Source organism: Orcinus orca, chromosome 2, assembly GCF_937001465.1.
Source record: "Orcinus orca chromosome 2, mOrcOrc1.1, whole genome shotgun sequence".
Lineage (NCBI taxonomy): Eukaryota > Metazoa > Chordata > Mammalia > Artiodactyla > Delphinidae > Orcinus > Orcinus orca.
The window spans coordinates 174,536,183-174,556,141 of record NC_064560.1 but is presented as its reverse complement, the minus strand read 5'-3'; the positions used below and the strand labels follow the sequence as shown (position 1 = coordinate 174,556,141).

Below are 19,959 nucleotides of genomic sequence, written 5' to 3'. Positions count from 1 at the left end.
GGCACACACCCAGCTGGCACTCAGGAAACATTTGTTGAGTGAATGAGCAAAGTAAGTACTGCAGATTTAACTTCTCTGAGCCTCGACTTCCTCGTCTATAAAATGGGCATGTAAATACTTACCTGGGAGGGCTGTTGTGAAAACCAAGGGCCCACAGCAGATGCTCCAAACATTCTCCGACACCGCACACCGGGAGGTCACCAGGTGTGCCTTGCACCCCATTCCCCAGGCAGACACCACAAGAGGCGGCTGGGTAAGTAAGAGTAACGTTTACTGAGCGATACAGGACTGAGTACTATGAAGGGTTTACCAGGATGGAAACGCACCCCACCCCCTCCCCGGACACCCCGCAACACCCAGAGACTACAGTACTTAGGAGTTACACACAACGGCCATAACTGCTGGATATCTGTTCGTAACAGACAAACCATAACATATTTATACTGTATCACATCGAGTGATTATAGAAATCCATATATATATTGCTTGTATAAAATCTTTTTTTTTGTAAAAAATATTAAAAAAAAAAAAAAGAAAGATAAAAAACATGTGCAGTTGAAAGCCCTGCCAGGACAGCCAGTCTGTAAACATTCAGTGAGTATGTGCTTTGGAAGGGCGCCCGCGCCTCGTGCCCGCAGCAAACTCCAGCAGGGCCGGCGAGGGTGCACCCGGCTGCTACTCCCCAGCAAGGCCGCACCGGGCCCCGCATCACGGCCCTCTCCGGCCTCGCATCAGGGTCAGGGGTCAGGGCTGGGGCAGGCAGATGGCAGTGTTACTCAGCTCCATCCTCAGCCGTGTTTGGTTGTAACTCATGGCTTTTCCTGGCTGCTCGGAGGTCCCTGGGGTAGGTGGCCTGGCGGAGAGGCCGGAGAAGTGCCCAAGGCTGCCTGGCTGGGCGTCTCTCCGGCCTGGGTGCCTCTGTCCTGCCTCGTTTGCGCTGGGCCCCAGCAGGACAGCCCCACCCTCAAGTCTACTTTGGTCTCAGCGCTTGGTCCTTCTGGGTTTCGTCAGCCTGCTCTTCCCCTTATGCGGCTGATCTGAGTTTCACAAAAAAGCCCCACTAATTACTGGCTGTGCTGAGCCTTGCTGTAAAGTTTTTCATGCACCAAGGAAGGGCCCTCTGGTGGCCTCCTCCTCCTCTTCCTCCTCTTCCTCCTCTTCCTCCTCCTCCCAAGCCCACGGTCACTTCTTCTCTAGCTGCTCAAGCAGCGGGTTGCCTTCCGACTCGGGCGTCTTGACGCTGTCCGTCCGAACGATACAGGTGGGGCGATGCCGGTTCAGCATCAGAATGAGCTGCTGTCGCTCCTGCTTTAGCTCTTCAATCTGGGTCTTTAGCTCTGCGTTCATGAGTTCCAGCCGCTCGGATTCCTGCATGCAAAACAGACACATGGCTTTAGGCTCTCACTGGGAACCAGCTCCGGGAAGAGACTCTCCCTCTGGGTAGGCACAGGGCACAGCAGGCTGGCGTTTGCCTGTTTTCTGTCTGCCAGGTTCCCACTAGAGGAAGCACAGAATCTGCTATTGAGTCCCCCGGGGTAACTGACTTTCTTTAGGCCGTGCCTGTCACACCTGTGACACTGGCCTGTGTTGCTAGTGGGATGAACCCAGGTTATATCCTGGGGCCAGCCTGGCTCATGTCCCACCTCTCTTCCCCACTCAATCCACTCCAGCCACAGTGGCTTCCTTGCTGTTGCTCAAATACGCCAAATACTCTCCTGCCTCAGGGCCTTTGCACAAGAAACAAAGGGTGGGACAGGAATGGAGGCCAAGCGTATCCAGAACAGATGCATGGAGGGTCCACGGAGGGGTTAAAGGTGGCCCACGATGGCAGTGCAATGGCAAGGTGCTTTATGTATGATAAATGTATGCTGGGGATATATTGGCCTGTAGGGTCCACAGGCCCAGTGTGGTCACGTAATTCCTCCTAAAACATGTGCTTCCTGGTTATTAGTCTATAATGATTTAAACAGCCTCTTCCTTATCCCCTGATATCTAGAACCTCTGCCCACTGGGAGGCAATCAATAGTCATCCTTCTGGATCCAAAATGTGGCTTTAAATAGACCTCAAGTGAGATTTCCAGAGAACTTCCAGCTCAGCTGGAGAGGCTCCAGGGCAAGGAAGCAACGTTGATTTGATTTAGGGGGGTTTACCTGTGCATGATGACAGGTGATGGGCGTACCAATTCAAGGCTCTGGGGGTCAACCCAGGAAAACACAGAGGCACCGGAATGGTATTTCTTGGACTCTGTCTAAAAACTTATAACCAGTTTGGAGGTTGGAATTTACTCAAGGGCCAGCAAAGGGTGACCAGTGATTCTCAACTAGAAGCAATTTTTGCCTCCCAGGAGACATTTGACAATATCTGGAGACATTTTTGGTTGTCACAACTGGGGAGGGTGGGTGCCCTTGGAATCCAGTGGGTAGGGATCAGGGATGATCCTAGATATCCTTCAATGCACAGGACCCCACAACAAGAACTATCAATCCAAAACGTCCACAGTGCCAAGGCCGGGCAACCTGCATCAGACCGAGTGTGGGCTGTGGTTGTGATGGGCTGAACGGCCCCGCCTGGGGGCCCAGCCGGGCAGCCTCCCTCGGGGCTCTCCAGGGCCCCAGGGCTGCTGTCTTCCCCACACCAGCCAGGCTGACTGAGTTGTTCCTTTTGCTCATGTCTGCGGAGGCAGCCCAGTGCTGGGGACTCAGAACTGCTGAGATATATACAGTCCTCATGACCAGACGCTGAGGGAGAACAGCCTCAAAGAAGGAAAAAGTGCTCAGGGGAAAATATTAAAAGCCAGCTAGGGTGGTTTTGGATTCAGCCGGATAAAGCGCGACAGGGAGGCCGGCCTGGTCCATGGTTCTCCAAATTCCGAGAGAAGAGCATCGCTGAGGGCCAGGAGAGACCCCACGTGAAACCATAAGTCTGGGGCAGGTAGGTGCCCATCTTAGCTGCCTGCTCACTGGGTCTACAACCTGGTGACCTTGGGAATGTCTCTGACCGTGCTGTTCCCCCCAGTCAAGGTTTTAGCTCCAACTTCTAAGCCTCTGAGCCTCTTGCCTCCAGGAGTTTCAGTTCAATCCACCCACCCACAAGCGTGTGCCGAGAACCTGCTGTGTACAGTGAATGCTCTAGGGGGTCCAGAGGCCCATGAGCCCCTACACAGATCTTGTGCAGCTTCCACTCTAAGGGGAAGAAGGATTTCTAGAGCAGGGCAGAGCTTATCATGTGTCCATCAGCCATCCAGGGTCTAGAAGACCATGAGAGAGTGGGCTAAATGGCTGGGTCTGACCTTGGGTTTGAAAAATAGGTTGACGCTGGTTGAACAGAGAAAGTCGGTAGGAGTGGGGGGCATTTCAAGAAGCAAGCCCTGAGTGAACAAGGACGCAGACAGGGGAAAGCTTAAGATGTGTTTAGGAGATAAAAATCCTCCATGGTGACCATAGGTCACTTTAGGATATAGTAGGGTACAAAGCTAGGAAGGTGGATTTATAGCCAGAACCAGAAAAGCTGGTGGGGTTTGGAATCAGAGTCAAGAGTAAGTTTCCTAACTTCCCTGAGCCTCAGTTATCTCGTCGGTAAAAAGATGATGATCCTGGGGATTAAATGACTGCACATGGGAAAAGCATTTTGTAAACTGAAGGGCTGGGAGGCTTAAGGAATTTTTACTTTAAGCCATGAGCAAGGGAATATGAAGACAAGAAGGAGGAGAAGCAGAGGAGGAGGCCGTTTCCAAGAAAACTTGGCAGGTCTTGGAGACTGCCTGCATTTGCAGAATGGGCAGCTGGGAAGAGAGCTGCCCTTGAGCCTGGGGTGGGGGGTATCCAAGGAAGCAGGGAGGTGGGAGTTGTTCTGGAGAGCAGTGGGGAGGGCAAGGAACGAGTTGGGTTGCACAGTGGATGGAAGTTACAATGGACATGCAAGGGGCAGGGTCCAGCAGCCCTGCATACACAGCCTTTTCCTTGAAAAGACTGCACGTCAAACCCACCTTACACGTGAACACCTGTATCGCACAAAAAGACCCAGTGGGTATGTGGCGACTTGCTTCCCTGTGCGTGTATCATAGGAATGGCATGATGTTTTGCTGGTTTGAAAATGTATGGGTACCTCATAGACTATCCTGACCCCTGACAGTCTGGCTATCAGACTGTAACTAACTGCTTTTTCATTTTATTTTCTTCTGTTTTATTAGTTGGTGCTATGTATTTATTTAATGTGTAAGTATACGTTGAGCTCAGAGGAATTTTTTTTTAACCATGATTGTAGAAGTGGTTTGTAGTTTTAGAACAGCAATTGCCTGATCTGTTTTCCTAATAAACTCAGGAACGTGGGCTAGGATCTTCACACCTTAAGTATGAAATGAATAACCCTTCTTGCATTTTTGTTTATCGTTTTGCCTCTGGTAGATATTTACTGCCCTAGAGAAAATGAAACCATTTGTCGTTTCAGAATGGAATTAATGCAAGTGAAGGAGGTTAATGTCTCCTCCACGGTGGTCAGTGAAAGGAGCAGAAAAAACACAGGGTGACGGGGCTTCCCTGGTGGCGCAGTGGTTAAGAATCCACCTGCCAATGCAGGGGACACGGGTTTGATCCCTGGTCTGGGAAGATCCCACATGCCACGGAGCAACTAAGCCCGTGCGCCACAACTGCTGAGTCTGTGCTCTAGAGCCTGTGAGCCACGACTACTGAGCCCACGTGCCAAAACTACTGAAGCCCGCGCGCCTAGAGCCCGTGCTCCACAACAAGAGAAGCCACCGCAATGAGAAGCCCGTGCACAGCAACGAAGAGTAGCCACCACTCGCCGCAACTAGAGAAAGTCTGCACGCAGCAACGAGGACCCAAAGCAGCTGAAAATGAAAATTAATTAATTAATTAATTAAAAAAAAAAACCCACAGGGTGAGGGGCTGGGCATCCTTCTGTGTGCCCTTGGACTAGTCACTTCCCTTCTCCGGACCTCATTTTCCCCCTTAAAATATAATAATTGGCCCAGGGAACTTTAAGCATTAAGATTCTCTGACTCTATTATTTTAAAAAGTTACCCTAATGCACTTAAAATAGGGCTCCACTTCCCAACTATTTCTGTTAAAAAAAAAAAAAAAAAAAAAGCCTGGTGCAGACTTCTGAGCCCAAAAGCCCTGTCTGAGTTAAAATCTTGACTCTGCCACTGGCCAGCTACACTGCTGTGAACAAGATTCCTAAGTCCTGGAACCTGGGCACCTGAATAGAGTGCTGGGCCACAGAGGAAGCTCTGGGCTCCGGTCCTGACTCGGCCACTGTGTGACGCTGAGCAACTTTCATCCCTCAGAACCTCAGATGCCAGTCAGTGGAATGGGGCTGCCTTGCCTCCTCCAGAGTCACCGTGACCATCAGGGAGAGAGTGGCTATGAAGAGCAAGGAACGCTGTGAGGGTGTGAGACTGTCACTGATGCCCACACCCAGGGAGCTGTGTCGGGCACAGCGGGGTTACAGAGGCCGGCTGTACAGCTGTGGGGAGCCAAGGGGCCGCTGCTCCCGAACGCAGGCAGCGGAGGTGGCCTGGGGCCTGCAGGGCGTGGACCTGACCACCACAAAGGCCTGCCTCCTTCAGGGATGTGGCTGGTCCTGCAGGTGAACTCTGAGAGGCTACAGGAATCTCCCAGGGTGGCTCTGAGTGTCCAGGGGCCAAGGATGGGAGGGTAACTTTTTACATTATACGTATATGTGTGTATGCGTATATGTGTGTGTGTGTGTGTGTGTGTGTGTGTGTGTGTGCGCGCGCGCGCGCACATACACATACATATACCTTTGTACCTCCGAGCCTTGTACATATGTGACGTGTTAAAAATAAATTACAGAAATGCAAATCAAATCTACAGTGAGGTATCACCTCACACCAGTCAGAACGGCCATCATCAAAAAAGCTACAAACAGGGCTTCCCTGGTGGCACAGTGGTTGAGAGTCCGCCTGCCGATGCAGGGGACACGGATTCATGCCCCGGTCCGGGAAGATCCCACATGCCGCGGAGTGGCTGGGCCCATGAGCCAGGGCCGTTGAGTCTGCGCGTCCAGAACCTGTGCTCCACAACGGGAGAGGCCACAACAGTGAGAGGCCCGCGTACCACAAAGGAAAAAAAAAAGCTACAAACAATAAATGCTGGAGAGGGTGTGGAGAAAAGGGAACCCTCTTGCACTGTTGGTGGGAATGTAAATTGATACAGCCACTATGGAGAACAGTATGGAGGTTCCTTAAAAAACTAAAAATAGAACTACCATACGACCCAGCACTCGCACTACTGGGCATATACCCTGAGAAAACCGTAATTCAAAAGGAGTCATGTACCACTATGTTCATTGCAGCTCTGTTTACAATAGCCAGGACATGGAAGCAACCTAAGAGTCCATCGACAGACGAATGGATAAAGAAGATGTGGCACATATATACAATGGAATATTACTCAGCCATAAAAAGAAACGAAACTGAGTTATTTGTAGTGAGGTGGATGGACCTAGAGTCTGTCATACAGAGTGAAGTAAGTCAGAAAGAGAAAAACAAATACCGTATGCTAACACATGTATATGGAATCTAAGGAAAAAAAAATGGTCATGAAGAACCTAGGGGTAAGATGGGAATAAAGACACAGACCTACTAGAGAATGGACTTGAGGATATGGGGAGGGGGAAGGGTAAGCTGTGACAAAGTGAGAGAGTGGCATGGACATATATACACTACCAAACATAAGGTAGATAAACATAAGGAAGCAGCCGCATAGCACAGGGAGATCAGCTCCATGCTTTGTGTCCACCTAGAGGGGTGGGATAGGGAGGGTGGGAGGGAGAGGCAAGAGGGAGGGGATATGGGGATATATGTATACGTATAGCTGATTCACTTTGTTGTACAGCAGAAACTAATACAACATTGGAAAGCAGTTATACTCCAATAAAGATGTTAAATAAATAAATAAATAAACTAATTACTTAATTACAAGAGAATCCCCCATGTCTTCGGGTACTGACCGTGCACACAGCCATCTGCCTTCACGCCCTAAACCTCACACCCGGCCTCTGCTTCCAAGGCCAGAGGGGAGGAGGAGGTGGGCGTGGGGATGAGGGGGGCTGGACTTGAGCCCCGACAGACTTCCCGAAACCTCCGTCCTCGAGGCCTGCACTTCTCTTGGTCCACCGCTGCCTGCTCCTCTCACCAGGGTAGCACCACCACCACATAACCGGTCTTCCCACTCTACTCTCAGCTCCCCATTCCGTGCCCCACGCTGCAGCCACAGCGACAGGGCGTATCTCTCTCCTCCCGAAACCCTCCCATGGCTCTCCATGACCAACACACTTCATCGTCCTAACAGGGACACGTGAGAGAGTGAAAGAATGTACCATTAATAATCAGGCCCGGCCGGCAGGCACCAACCGGGACCGCCCCAGACAGCCCAGCACAGGGACTGCCCGACAGGTGAAGGCTCTGGGGCCCTATTCTCTCCATGGGCTGTACACTCCAGCTACACTGGTATTTTTTTCACTCCCTTCACCACATCCTTAAACAACACCTCTTGCCTCTGGCCTTTGCTTTGGCTTTGGTGGTGACTGACCCCTCCAGCCCTGTCCTTCCACGCGTTGCCTCCCGCTCCTGTCTTATGTCTCAATCAGCAGTCTTTCCGCAGCCTAGACTCAGACAGGGCCCCTCCGTCTGTGCTCACAGCCCGCCGCGCTTGCCCAACCTAACGCTCAGCACATATCCCATCCCTGTTGCCTGCCTGCCACCCCACTGCAGCCATGGCCTGAGGGCCCACTGTGTGGTGGGCACTTACTCAGCGCTAAGGATGGACAGATGGGTCAGCGAACAGCTGGGTGAGTCCCGGCTCCACCGCACACTAGCACTGTGACCGCAGGCAAGTAACCTGACTCTGCGCTACGGGTCCGTGTCTAAAATGGGGATCATCAATGTCTAGCTCAGTGGAATGTTGTAAGATTAAACGAGATACGGGAAATGCCTGGCACACAGTAGGTGCTCAGCCGGTGTTACTGGAATGTGCGGAGCAGCTTGTCCCGCTCACTTGGCGCTGACCATTCGCTGCACTAGTGTGTTACTGGTGTGCATTCACTTGGCCCTTCTTGCCTGCTGGCTGGCTGACAGGCCCTTGAAGGCGGGGATGGGATGTGAGATTCTCTGTTCCCTGCTATGCCTCGCCCAACTCCACAGGCACTCAGGGCTGGAAATGAGGGGTGTGACACTCCATCTATCTTAAAGGCCTATGTGAGACCCATGTCTTAGAATTTTCTTGAAAACTTCCCGCCTGGTGTTGGTCCACCATCTCTTCCAAGGGACTCCCAGCTCCAGGAGTCTAACTCCGCCTCCACTGACCTTTCCCCTGCCCTAGATGCTCACAGCCGGAGGTGTACACACTGCCCCACGGTGTTGACAGCCATGATCTCAGATTTGCTCTCTGCTTGTTGCAAGCATGAGAAGAGACCCACAGATCCCCAGTATCAGAGAAAACCCAGTCCAGCCCGGCCTTGTCTCTCCAGATCCCACAGGAGGGACCACGACTGGTCCTTCCTGTGTGTCCCCAGCGCACCTAGCACAGGGCTGGGCACTCAGTACATGCTTAAAACTACTTGTCCACAAATCAACGAATGAGCAAAAGAATGAATGAACAAAGGAATGAACAAACCCACGAATGAATGAATGAGAGCCAGCAGGGCAGAGTGCTGAGGACGGATGCTCTGAAGTTAGCCTCAGGCCGAATCTCAGTTCTACTGCTTAGTTGCTGAGGGACCTGGGCAAGTTACTTAACTCCCCGTGCCTTCCTTAGTGTCCCCGTGTGCAGACAGAGAATAATGCAGCCCCCTACCTCATACAGTTATTATGCCAATAAAATGAGCTAATATGCACACTGCGCTTTGCACAGGGCCCCACTTCACACGTTAGCAACTAGTGTTAGCGGTTGCACGCTGTAGAAGGGAGCCTGACCTGTGATGTTATTATTCTATGGTGTTACTACTGTTATTTAGAAATCAACAAGGGATTGGGGGTGGGGAGGCTGGAGACCACCGGCTTGGACTAATTAGCTTTCTGGTCATGCCCCTTCACAGCCAACTACCGTTTTTGAGGAGCAGGCAAGGCCCATTTGGCACATTCCAAATGAAAGGGCAGGGATGTGCTCCGAGGGCCATGAGGCAAGGCGGCCCTCCACTGGCCTTGGCACGCAGAGCTGACCTCTGGTCCCAGAGGCAACAGCCGAGAGCTCGGGGGTCAGCTTCGGTGGGGCTGAGGCCAGACAGATGGGAGGCAGAGCCAGAAGAGCCTCCTGCACGTGAGGGAGGAACTTTTCTCTGCCCCATCGCTACGCCCACTGCCCACGTGCAGGGAGCTCTCACTGACTTCATCTGCACCCGCGCCAGACAACTCTGGCAGCCCTCAGCGCACCGGCATGGGTAGTGCCAGTCCTGGGCCCTCTGGGCCCATTAGCATCGCGGGTCTGACCTCAGTTAGAGGCGGGGAACTTGGCTCCTCCCACCTTCTATGGCGGTCCAGGGATCTGGGTGGGCAGAACGGCTGCTGGCTGCCCCTGGGCGTCTTGGCTCAGGGAGGGGGCTTCGGAGAGAAGGCAGGGAAGGCAGAGGGGTCGAGGCCGGTTGGGCAGATGCCAGCGAGTACACATTGATTCTGCAGGCATTCGATGGCATCTCCTGGTCTATAAGCACACTAGCCACTAAAGGACAAGGCCGGGGTCCCCCCTGGCCACTGCCCTGCTCACCCGCTGCAGAAATTCCGTCCGTTCCTTCTTCTTGTTCCGGCATCGGGCGGCCGCGACTTTGTTCTTCTCCCGACGCCTTTTCCTTCGCTCTTCTTCCTCGTCTAGCTGTGAGGGCAAAGAGCCACGGATGAGACATTGAGGCAAGCCTGGCGTACAGCTTCCCTCCTTACGCTTAGACCGGCAGATGGACAACCTAACCCACACCTCGCCGTGAGTGAGCCGCACTGCCGGCCCGCTGGCCTCTTGGCGGGTGGGATGGCAGCATTTCCCAGCCGGCCTGAGGATGCTCTCGGAGTAGGTGGGCATCCCTGGGAGCAGTCAGTGCCCCAGGAGGGCAGGGCCACCTGGGTTCTGCCAGCGTTCAGGAGGCCCAGAGCCTGGCGCTCTCCTCACACAGAGGTGACACCCCATGGGCGGTGGCAGTCTGTTCTCTTGCCTGGCCCAAGCCCTCTGGGCATTATTTTCCAGGTCAGTGGCTCCCTGGCACTTTCAAAACACCTTGGGCACGAGTGTTGATTTCACCTTCTGCCCCCACTGTCACCTCCCTGAGGGAGGTATTCTGTCCTCCCTCTCGGTCCTTCCAAACCCTCAGATCTATCTCCTGGTGATGGAAAACTCTCCCCAGCCCCCTCACCTGGGTTTATCCTTCTCTCTGCCTCTGCATGTTCTTCCCCCAGGACACCCACTTGCATCCCAGGATCCCATGGGCTCCTTAAAGTGCCCTGCTTGGGACACAGACAGAGGGGCCTTTGGAGTCTCCAGGCTTGCTTCTCCCAGAGACACACTAGGAAATTTACCACGCATGAAACAGGGCCCGTAGAATGGGAAGGAGAAGGCTCGCTGCCCACCAACACGGACTTTCAAAGCTGCAGTTATTGTTGTTTCATTAATAATAATAACAAGAGCTGCCATTTGTTGCCTACTTTGCTAAGGGCTTTAAACACAGGTCGTGTAAACCTTACAGAGTCTGATGAGGAAGGGACTGTGACTGCCCCATCTCACAGATGGTGAGACTGAGGCTCACCAGCGCTACAGCGAGGAAACGGTAGAGTCAGGCTTCCAACTCAAGATTTCTCTGACTTCAGCCTTCCTGCTCTTGACCACAGCCCCAGCCCATTAGGATCACTTTGACGTGATGTCTCTCACTGTCCATTACCCACCAGGAGAATCTGGAGGATACACAGGACCAGCCGGTCTGGGAACGGCCTAGAGTCCGAGGCCGCTGGAGAAGCGTTGGGTTGCCAACTCTCTCACTTCTGGAGCCAGTTGCGGGTGCTTCTGGCAGCCTGAGGCCTGGAATAAGGTCTCAGCCGAAAGGGCTTCAGGCCAGGAAAATAAACAGCCTCTCTGCCTGCACTCCCGGCATGCTCTAGGAGCTCAAGACCGAGGGCCTGGGCTGGAGACAGCACCCACGGCCCTCAGCACAGGCCCTGGCAGGGCAGCCCCTTCTCCTTCTCCACCACCTTGGAGCTTCTCCCTGACCCACTCCCACCCTGCCTGGGAGGCTGGCTGCAGAGGCGCCTTGTCAACACGGCCGCACCCAAGCACCTCCCAGCCCCTTGGCCTCCTTTGAAACAGAACCAGAAGTGACAGCTCCTCTGGCTGACCCGCATCTGGGGAAATAGAAACCCGGACAAAGTTGATTCCACCCAACCTCTACCTCACCCCCAACAAGGCCGAGGTAACCGTGACGACAGGCAGAGGGAAGGAACTGGAGGAAGTGGCTGGCAGTGCAATCTCCCCTCGGCCGAGAGGGTTTGCCCACAAACTGCCAAGGTGATGTGTGCAACCTGGGCCCTGCCAGGCTCACAGGGTTCTGGGGTTCTGGCAGAGCCGCCGTTTCCTAGGAGACACAACCTCTGTCCTCCACCTCCCCACCCCGCCCCTGCGCAGGGCCTCATCCTACATAAAGCTGGAAGCCAACGGAAGCTGCGCTAGCAGCAGACGCGAAGAGGCTCAACGCTGGAAGTTTAAGAGATCAACTGGGCCAGGATGACACCTAGATGGGGGGCTGCTCCACCCTGCCTCCGCAGCCACATCAATTCCCTCCTGCCATTCCTCTCGACTCCAAACGTCTCACCCTTCTCCAAGCCAGCCAGGCCCTCCTGAGATGACCTTCCTTTCCTATTTGTAAACTCTTACAACCCTCAAGAGCAAATGCCACCTCCTCCAGGAAGGCTCCTTTGACTCCCCAGATAGAATTAACTGCTTTTTCTATGCTGCTACAGCACTTTGAGTTCCCCGCTGTTAAGAGTCTCTATCATACCCCACGGTAATTCTCTGCTTATGTAGTGGCGGTCTTCCCTGCTAATCTGGAGAATGGGGGACCTGGGTATCCCCAGCACCTGGCATAGAACATGGCACTGAGTAGGGGCACAGCAAATGTTAGTCAAATGAATGAATGGAATAAAAGATTCAAGAGAAACATGCCACAGGCTTGGATTCTATAATTATAAAAGTGATTTATTGCCTGCATTTGCATCTGCATAACCTTTTCTCCAGTGCTTATAAGGAACTGTCTCTGCCAGGGATGGCCTCTTCTCTCCGTCTGCAGGAGGCCAGCAAATCTTGGGGATTGGGTGCTACCATCCCCAGAAGCACATTGGTCAAAGATGGGTGTCAAGATTCAGGGTGCAGGGACTTCCCTGGTGGCACAGTGGTTAAGAACCCACCTGCCAATGCAGGGGACACGGGTTCCAGCCCTGGTCCGGGAAGATCCCACATGCCGCGGAGCAACTAAGCCCGTGCGCCACAACTACTGAGCCTGCGCTCTAGAGCCCACGAGCCACAACTACTGAGCCCATGTGCCACAACTACTGAAGCCCACGCACCTAGAACCTGTGCTCCGCAACAAAGAGAAGCCACTGTGATGAGAAGCCCGCACACCGCAAGGAAGAGTAGCCCCCGCTCGCCACAACTAGAGAAAGCCTGAGCGCAGCAACGAAGACCCAACGCAGCCAAATAAGAAAAAAAAAGAAAAATTCAGGGTGCAGGCCACCGATGGCTGTGGTGGGTGGGGTGCACAAATCCCAAGCAGGCCCTGGAAGGATCCAGGCTGTGCACTTAAGCCTAAAGCCCCCAGCACCACAGCACCACTGGCTTCCACGTCCATCCCTGGGCCTTTCCTGTACCCATGCCTTGGCTAATATCTCCCAATAAAGCAAGAAATGGCCCCAAAACCCCATCGTCACACTTTCCCCTTTGAAACTGTGCTGCCTCTCCCCCAAATCCTCCTTCTGCTATTTAAGAGCCTCCCACAGGGCACACAGAAAACGGATGCTGAGGTCCTGCTGGAAATAAGACAGAGGTTGGGCAGTGCCCTCGGCCTTCTCCATCCCCACGGGCTCACTCTGGCTCCTTTCGCTGGGCCTGCATGGTCTGCGTCCTCTGACTGGAGATGCCTGGACCGGCGCAGCCCTCCCCCAGGCCTTTGCTCATCCCCGGAGTTGAGGCTGCTGCCTTCTCCTTGCTGCTCCCCGGATTCTCTGAAGCATTTGGTCCCGCGTGGGTGAGAGACAGCAGAGTGTTTTCACCACCCACAGCTCAGACATCTAAAACCGGAACCCCAAATGGGAGATATGACTTTTTCTGCAGATACAGTGGGAAGATCCAGCATGTCTGAGGAAGAGGCAGCTTGGGGCTCAAGACATTTAAAAACCATGAGATGGGGGCAGGGGTGGAGTAAGCATATCATTCCCTCTTCTCAAACTGGATCCTGGCTCTGTTTATCCCCAATTCCCAGGAAGGCCCAAGGGCAAAGCTGTCTGTGTTCTGGCAGTGAGGGGGGCCCCTGCACCACCCTTCACATTGGAGGGACAGACCTGGGGATCCGCGGCCAAGGGTGCCCTCCTGTTGAGCAGTCCCTCCTCAGACAGCCTGTTCCCAAGCCCCTGGCCCAGGTGACTGGGTGAGGTGTGAGCGGCTGACCCGAGCTGGGCTGTATTCACCAACTAGAAATTTGAAACTGAACTGCTGGACTGGGAGGCATACAGGCTAGACAACCAATTTCAACCCAGAGAAGCAGAAAGATCAGGCTGCTGATGTGTGGAGGTGAGCAGAGACCACGCGGTAAGAGAGAAACCAACGCTCAGCTATAGGAGGGAGTCGGACAAAGAGAGGGAACGGGTGACAGAGAGAGAAGCAGGGCCTGGATAGGGTGTGGTGAGTGAGGTAGCCAGGGCGCACATTTCAGGAGGCACTCACTCCGGGGCTTGTGCCAGGGCAGGGTCAGCACCTGAGGGTGGGTGCCTCCTTAAATGCCATGCCCTGGGCATCTGGCTTGCCTCACCCTGTCTAGACCCCGAGAGATGGAGGGAGCTCCAGAGAGAGAAAGGTAAAGACAGAGACAGAGAGGAGAGACAGAGGAACACAGAGAGACAAAGGTGGGTGGAGAGAGACAGAGGGAACAAGGCAGACACAGAGAGAGAAACACAGGGATATGGCCACAGGCCGATGGTACAGACAGAGGGATAGACAGAAGCTCTCTTGGTCCTTCTGATTCCACCCCGGAGAGGCCTGACTATGCTTCATCTCTGTGGGGTCTGTGATGGGTACACCTGAACCTACCCTGGAAATGCCTCCTTCGGCCTGAAGGGAGCTGGAGAAGGCTTCTGCCTCTTGCCACTGAAAGGTGCCTGGGACACCAGGGTCCCACCCTTGTGAAGTCAGGTGATGCAGAAGGTGGTCCCCAGTAATCCAGGGGAGAAGGCCTACCCAGGAGCAATGCTTCTAGAACAGCTGGGAAAGTGGCAGAACCTGGATGCAGAAGAGCCCTTGAACCAACAGAGGTGGGTCACCTCAGCAGGTAGAAAATCTCGGGTATCAGGGGTCCCAGGGGGTTAAATGGTCTCAGTAAACCAGTCAGGACAGGCCTATTATCTTCCTCACTTTCACAGATGAGGAAACTAAAGATATCAAGGCTGTCCAGAAGGTCAGTGACAGCTTTGAATCCAGGCCTTTTGGCCCCAGGGCCTGAGCGTCTTCTGCTCTTGGAGGGCAGGTGGCCTAGGTAACAAGCCCCCCACCCTTTCAGCTCCACCCTGATGATGGGACCCTAAAGGAGCAGCAGAAGCGTCTGACTCTGAGCACGATGACCATTTTGTTTTTTCCTACCTGGGTATGTTTAAATAAAAAATATTTTTTGCACAGTTAACATTAAATGTGTAATGCTGAAAGCAGGAGGGGGGCCTCCCCTCACCCTGGTCATGTTTCTCAGGCCCCGTCTGCCAGCCACGTGGCTCTCACACGGTGGCAACAGTCACCCAGATGTGATTCTGAATTCTGACATTTCATAAGCATTTCCAAATATGTATCTTGCGAGACCCACAAAAAGACAGGATGAGAAAGAGCAATGACACTTTTTAACCCCAGGTGCTGCAAATACAGAAACTCTCACATGGACAAAGCAATAGAGAACAGAGCAATAGAGCAGGTGACAAGCAGAAATAGAGAGTGGGGAGAAAACCAAACCAAACCCCCGGCACTACGCAGAGCAGTGAAGGTCGGAGAGGCTCATTCAGACCAAGAACTGTCTCACGGGCAGAGAGAAGTAGGCTTATCTGAGACTCAGGGCAGCAGGGTCCTCAGCATGAACTCTGGGGTCTAAGAGGCCTGGGTCGCCCTCAGCAGCTCTGCTGTGTGCTCCTGGGCAAGTCACTCCGCCTCTCTGAGCCTCCGTCCCTCACTTGTACAAGGAAGGCACTGAGCCCTGCTGCACAGGGTCGTCATGGGGACTAAGTTCCAGCCCAGAGCCGGGGACCCAGGAAGGGCTCTGAAAATGCCAGCTTCCCTGCCTGTCTTCCCAGGTGAGGCCAGGGCTGCCCGGGGCCCACCCAGCCTCCCGCACAGGCAGAATCTGGCATAAAAGGAGACCTGGGGGTGGGGGGGCGGGTGCAGAGTGGAGGTGCTTCAGGGCACGTGAGCTGTCAGTGGGCAGGCCTGGAGTGACTGCCTCCAAATCTAGCCCTGGCCACGCCCACTGAGGGCCCTCCCCCCTGCATGGAGGAGCCACATTTCAACACCAGGGACCCAGGAGCACCCTGGGAAGTAAACACCCAGATACCAAACATACCAGACATTCTCCCACATAAGCACGGCTGCCGGGAGCCAGGGGCTGCAGAACCTCCCCACCCCCTGCCTCCACCACGCTACCCTTCAGACATCAACAAAGCGGGCCAGTCCAGGGGCAAGACGTCGGCCAGACCGGCCAGGCTGGGCCCACAGTCCCCTCTGCCTCCTGCCACCCCTGCAGGGAGGAATGAGGAAATGCCAGGGGCCCTTGTCCAGCACCCTTGCTGACCCCCTGCAGCCCGCAGGGCACAGGCCCTCTCCCCAGTATCTCTTCTGGGCTGGGGCTGAGCCGTCGGAGACTCCACCCTCCTCTCTGTCCCATCTTCTCCAGCCAGGCCCTCTCACTCCGAACGGCCAAGGTATGGACCTCAGCTATGAAATACCGGACAGTTTTAGTAAACAGTGGGCCAGGCTGTAAGAAAATTCAGGACAAATGGTCAGTCAGAGGGCTGGCGTTGCAAACTCAAGCCACCCCCAGGAGTCAAGCAGGTCAAGGTTAGTGAGGGAGGACGGCCGGATGAGGGTCTGGCCCCCAGAGGGGACACCCCCCACTCGCCCCAGGGCAGAGAGGGCTCAGTGTGGCCAAATCCTCCAAGTTTTCAAGTCTAGCTGAAAATGTGAGCTTGTGGGTAAAATCTCCCCATTTTTAAGGTTGGCAACGAATTCCATTTTGAAAAGAACGCTGCAGGAGCCAAGCAAAACACATCCGTGGGCTGCCCCGGCCGTGGGCTACTAATGTATGATCCCTGGCAAGAGACAGACCCCGGCGGGGTTGGTCACCAGACACCCGGTTCCCGTCACCGCGCTGCCCCCTCTCTCTGACCTTGGGCCAATCAGCCCACCTCCCGTCCCGTGGCGCATCTTTAATAAACACAAAGGCTCCCACTTCCCCCAACCTTCAAACACTTCTACAGGGTGGGTGCTAGGGGCCTCATTTTACAGGTGAGGAACCAAGGCAAAGTGTCTGCCCAAGGCCACCAAGCTGGGGAAAAACAGGGATTCAGTTCCCATACAACACACTGCCTTCCAACACTGGGCCGGACCAAGAGCTCCCCAAACCCCAGCCAGCTCTGACTCCCTGGGGTTTCATTCGTGTGACCCTCAGGGGTCACGAGTGCAGCACTGGCTTTACTGAGGGGAGAGGGAGGGCCGTGTGGGAAGGGGACTCTTGGCAACACTGAGGCCAAGATGATGAAACCAAGGCCCAGGGGAGGGAGAGCTCGCTCCAAGGCTCACGCTGGAGGGCAGGGCCTGGGTCCTCACAAAGTCCAAGGGACACTGAGGGTCAGTCCCTGGGCCTCCTGGCTCCACCGACTGTGCATCACACCCTCTTTCTGGAATTCTCTCTGCCCTGGACGCTCAACACTGACCTTGTGTGGTCTCCTACTTCTCTGACTCTCCTTTCCTGTCTCTTGCCCAGGACCCTCTATACATACTGCCTCCGGATCACCGTTTCCATCTACTCGTGTGGTTTCAGCCACCACCTCTTCTCAAATGCCAAACAAATCTTTATTTTCAGACCAAAAGCTCCACTGCCAGCTGGACATTCAATCCGGATGTCCCTCAGCCCCTCAAAGTCTTTATCCTCAATTGGTGGCTTCACCTCTATTCTCCACCCCACCTGGCACCACTGCCGAGTCATTCAAGGAGGCAGAAACTCAGGCCTCGCCCCTCACCTGTCCCTCTCCTTATCTCCAGTTTTGACCAGACAGGCCATCCAATTCTACATCCTAAACCTTCCTCAGATTTGCTCCCCACTCTCCATCTCCCCTGCCACTTTCCAGGCTCTCTCTCTTCTCGCTGTCTCTGTCTCTGTTTCTCTCTGTCTCTCCACTTCTGTCTCTCTCTCCTGCATCACCTCCTAGGAGGCCTCCTGACCCTGCACAACCATCCTCTATCCCAGTCATTGGAGGGAACTTTCTAAAATGCAAATATGATCCAGTTATTGGCCTTCAGGGGCCTCCTCAATACCCCCAGGATAAAGCCCAAGCTCCTAATGTACCCAGCAAGGCTCCCCGTGACTGGGCCCCACCTGCCGTGGTCTCACCTCCTATCTATTCCTACCCTACACGCCATGTTCCTGCAACCTGGAGCCTCTGTTATACCTCACACTTCCCTGGCCTCATGCCTTTGCCTCTGCTGTCCCCTTGGCTTACTCTCACGCTGTACCTTCAGCTCAAGCATCACCTCCTACAGGAAGTCCTCCCTGATTCTCATCACCTCCAAGTTGGGGAGGTGTCCCTCTGCTCTGGGCTCTCATAGAACCTTGAGTTTATCCTGGCCTCTACTGTGCTATATACTAGCCTCAGTTTCTGCCCCCACTGAACTGGGAGTTCCATGAGGGCAAAGTCCATGTCTTGTTGACTTTCTGTGTGCCCAGCATCTTGTAGAGTTTATGGCCATCAGTAGCACTCAATAAATGTTTGCTTAAGGGAGGCCCGATCCACAGAGCTGGTGACCTGGACAAGAAGCCAGGACTCCTGACTCCCAGTCCAGTGCCCTTTTCAACTGCTCCCAATGCCAGGCTGTAATCCAACACTTTCACCTATGAACAAACCCACACATCTGGACGCCCTGTTCACTCAAAGCTCCAGCCCAGCCAACCACCAGGTGAAGGCTCTGAACAAGAGCTGGCAGAGGCAATGGTTCCACCTGCCAAGATGGTGCACTCGGCTCTCCCGGCTGGGGGCACGCGCAGGTGGAGAAGCGATGGCTCGGTGCGCTGGGCCTCTGCAGGAAAGCGTGGGGAGCAGCAGGGCTGAAAAGTAACTCCATCCTGAGGTTCTGGAACTAAGAAGACCTAGAGATCCTTGATTCCTGCTGCATCCGCAGGCCTGGGAACTCTAGTTCAGGGAAGGAGAGTGAGTCTGCCCAGGTCTCTGGATCAGACAGCAGTGAGACCAACCAGAACACCACTGCTTTCTGGAAAGAAGCAGGGAACACCTCCTTTACAAACTGAAAGCCTGCCCCCACTCTGGTTGCATTAGAGCCATGGGGGATCCATCCAAACTGACCTGAGTGCTCACATCTCAGCAAGAGGAAGCAACTCTGGACCTTGGCCTTCCCAACCTCCACCCTTACGCCCGTGGTCCTCAGAAAATCCTCCTCCTGGATTAAGAGAACCCATAAAACAATAGGCTGCCCAAGGCTTGGGCCTGGTTTATATGCACAGAGTAGGAAAGGGCCATTCTCTCAGAAAGCAGTGGAGAACAGCCCGTTTCCACTGCTAAGAAAAGGCAGCATTGTGTTTGGAACAAAGCCTGAAAAAGCCGGCTGGGCAGGGTGGCAGCCATCTGTGGACCGCCCTGCTAAGCGGAGAGCAAACACTGTTACTGCAAAAGTGAGGGGGAGGCCAGGAGACAGGAAAAATCACCTTGGCTCCGGCAGAAACGTAACATTGAAGAGAAAAGGGACAATGGCTGCCAGGATATCCTTCTGTGGACAAGAGCTATCTGAAGAATGATGGCTCTTTTTTGTTGAAATACATCTATTACAGGCCCGTTTCATATTTATGGTTTAGGGAGGTTTGGTTTCCCACTAGGCAATCAATCAATTTTCTTGCCCAATTGACACTCACTTCAAAAAGATGAGAAAAGGAGAGAAACAGTGGCCCCCACAAGATTCTCCCCACCCCCAAAAGACTGGTAAGAAGCAGAATATATCTGGCAGGGAAAAATCCATTTTCTTCTCAAAAAGAGTTAACCATACAGTTGAAACTGGGTCTTTAACAACAGCAACGACAAGAAGCAGTGTGGCATGCCTTGATTACACCAGGGCAAAAACAAAAAAAACCCAAAACACCAATAACAACAACAAAAAAACAGAGACGAGAGCTCCTGCAAAATGACTGTCTACAATTAAATGAAAATGCAGTTGTTGCAAAGAATATTTATGAACAGGGCTGTTCTGAAAGTCCCAAGCCGGCCAAAGTAGAAGAACATTTCAAGTGTCATCATCCTATTAAAGCCTTGGAAGTCATTTGTCTTTCATCATGAAGGTGAAAAACAAGGTCCTTGGCTTAATTATTCTCCACCAACGCGGTTCTGTTTAATCTGTACGCAGAGTGTGCAGCTGAAACACAGATTTCGGCCAATTTCTTTCAGGCACGAGGTACAGACGACAAATCGCTAAGCAGAATGGCGAACT

General features: G+C 53.6%; 1 protein-coding gene across 3 annotated transcripts in view; it reads right to left on the bottom strand.

The window, feature by feature from the left end:
* Nucleotides 1-254: 254 nt before the first annotated feature.
* The window catches only part of JDP2 (Jun dimerization protein 2), a 41,847-nt gene continuing 22,142 nt past the window's right edge, over nt 255-19,959 (bottom strand). For all 3 annotated transcript variants that reach the window (XM_004262256.4, XM_033407832.2, XM_012531688.3), the window contains exons 3-4: nt 9,745-9,849; nt 255-1,368 (exon numbers count right to left, since the gene is read on the bottom strand). In XM_004262256.4, the coding sequence (XP_004262304.2) occupies nt 1,183-1,368; nt 9,745-9,849 (291 nt within the window). In that variant the 3' untranslated portion in view covers nt 255-1,182. The remainder of the gene's footprint in view (nt 1,369-9,744; nt 9,850-19,959) is intronic.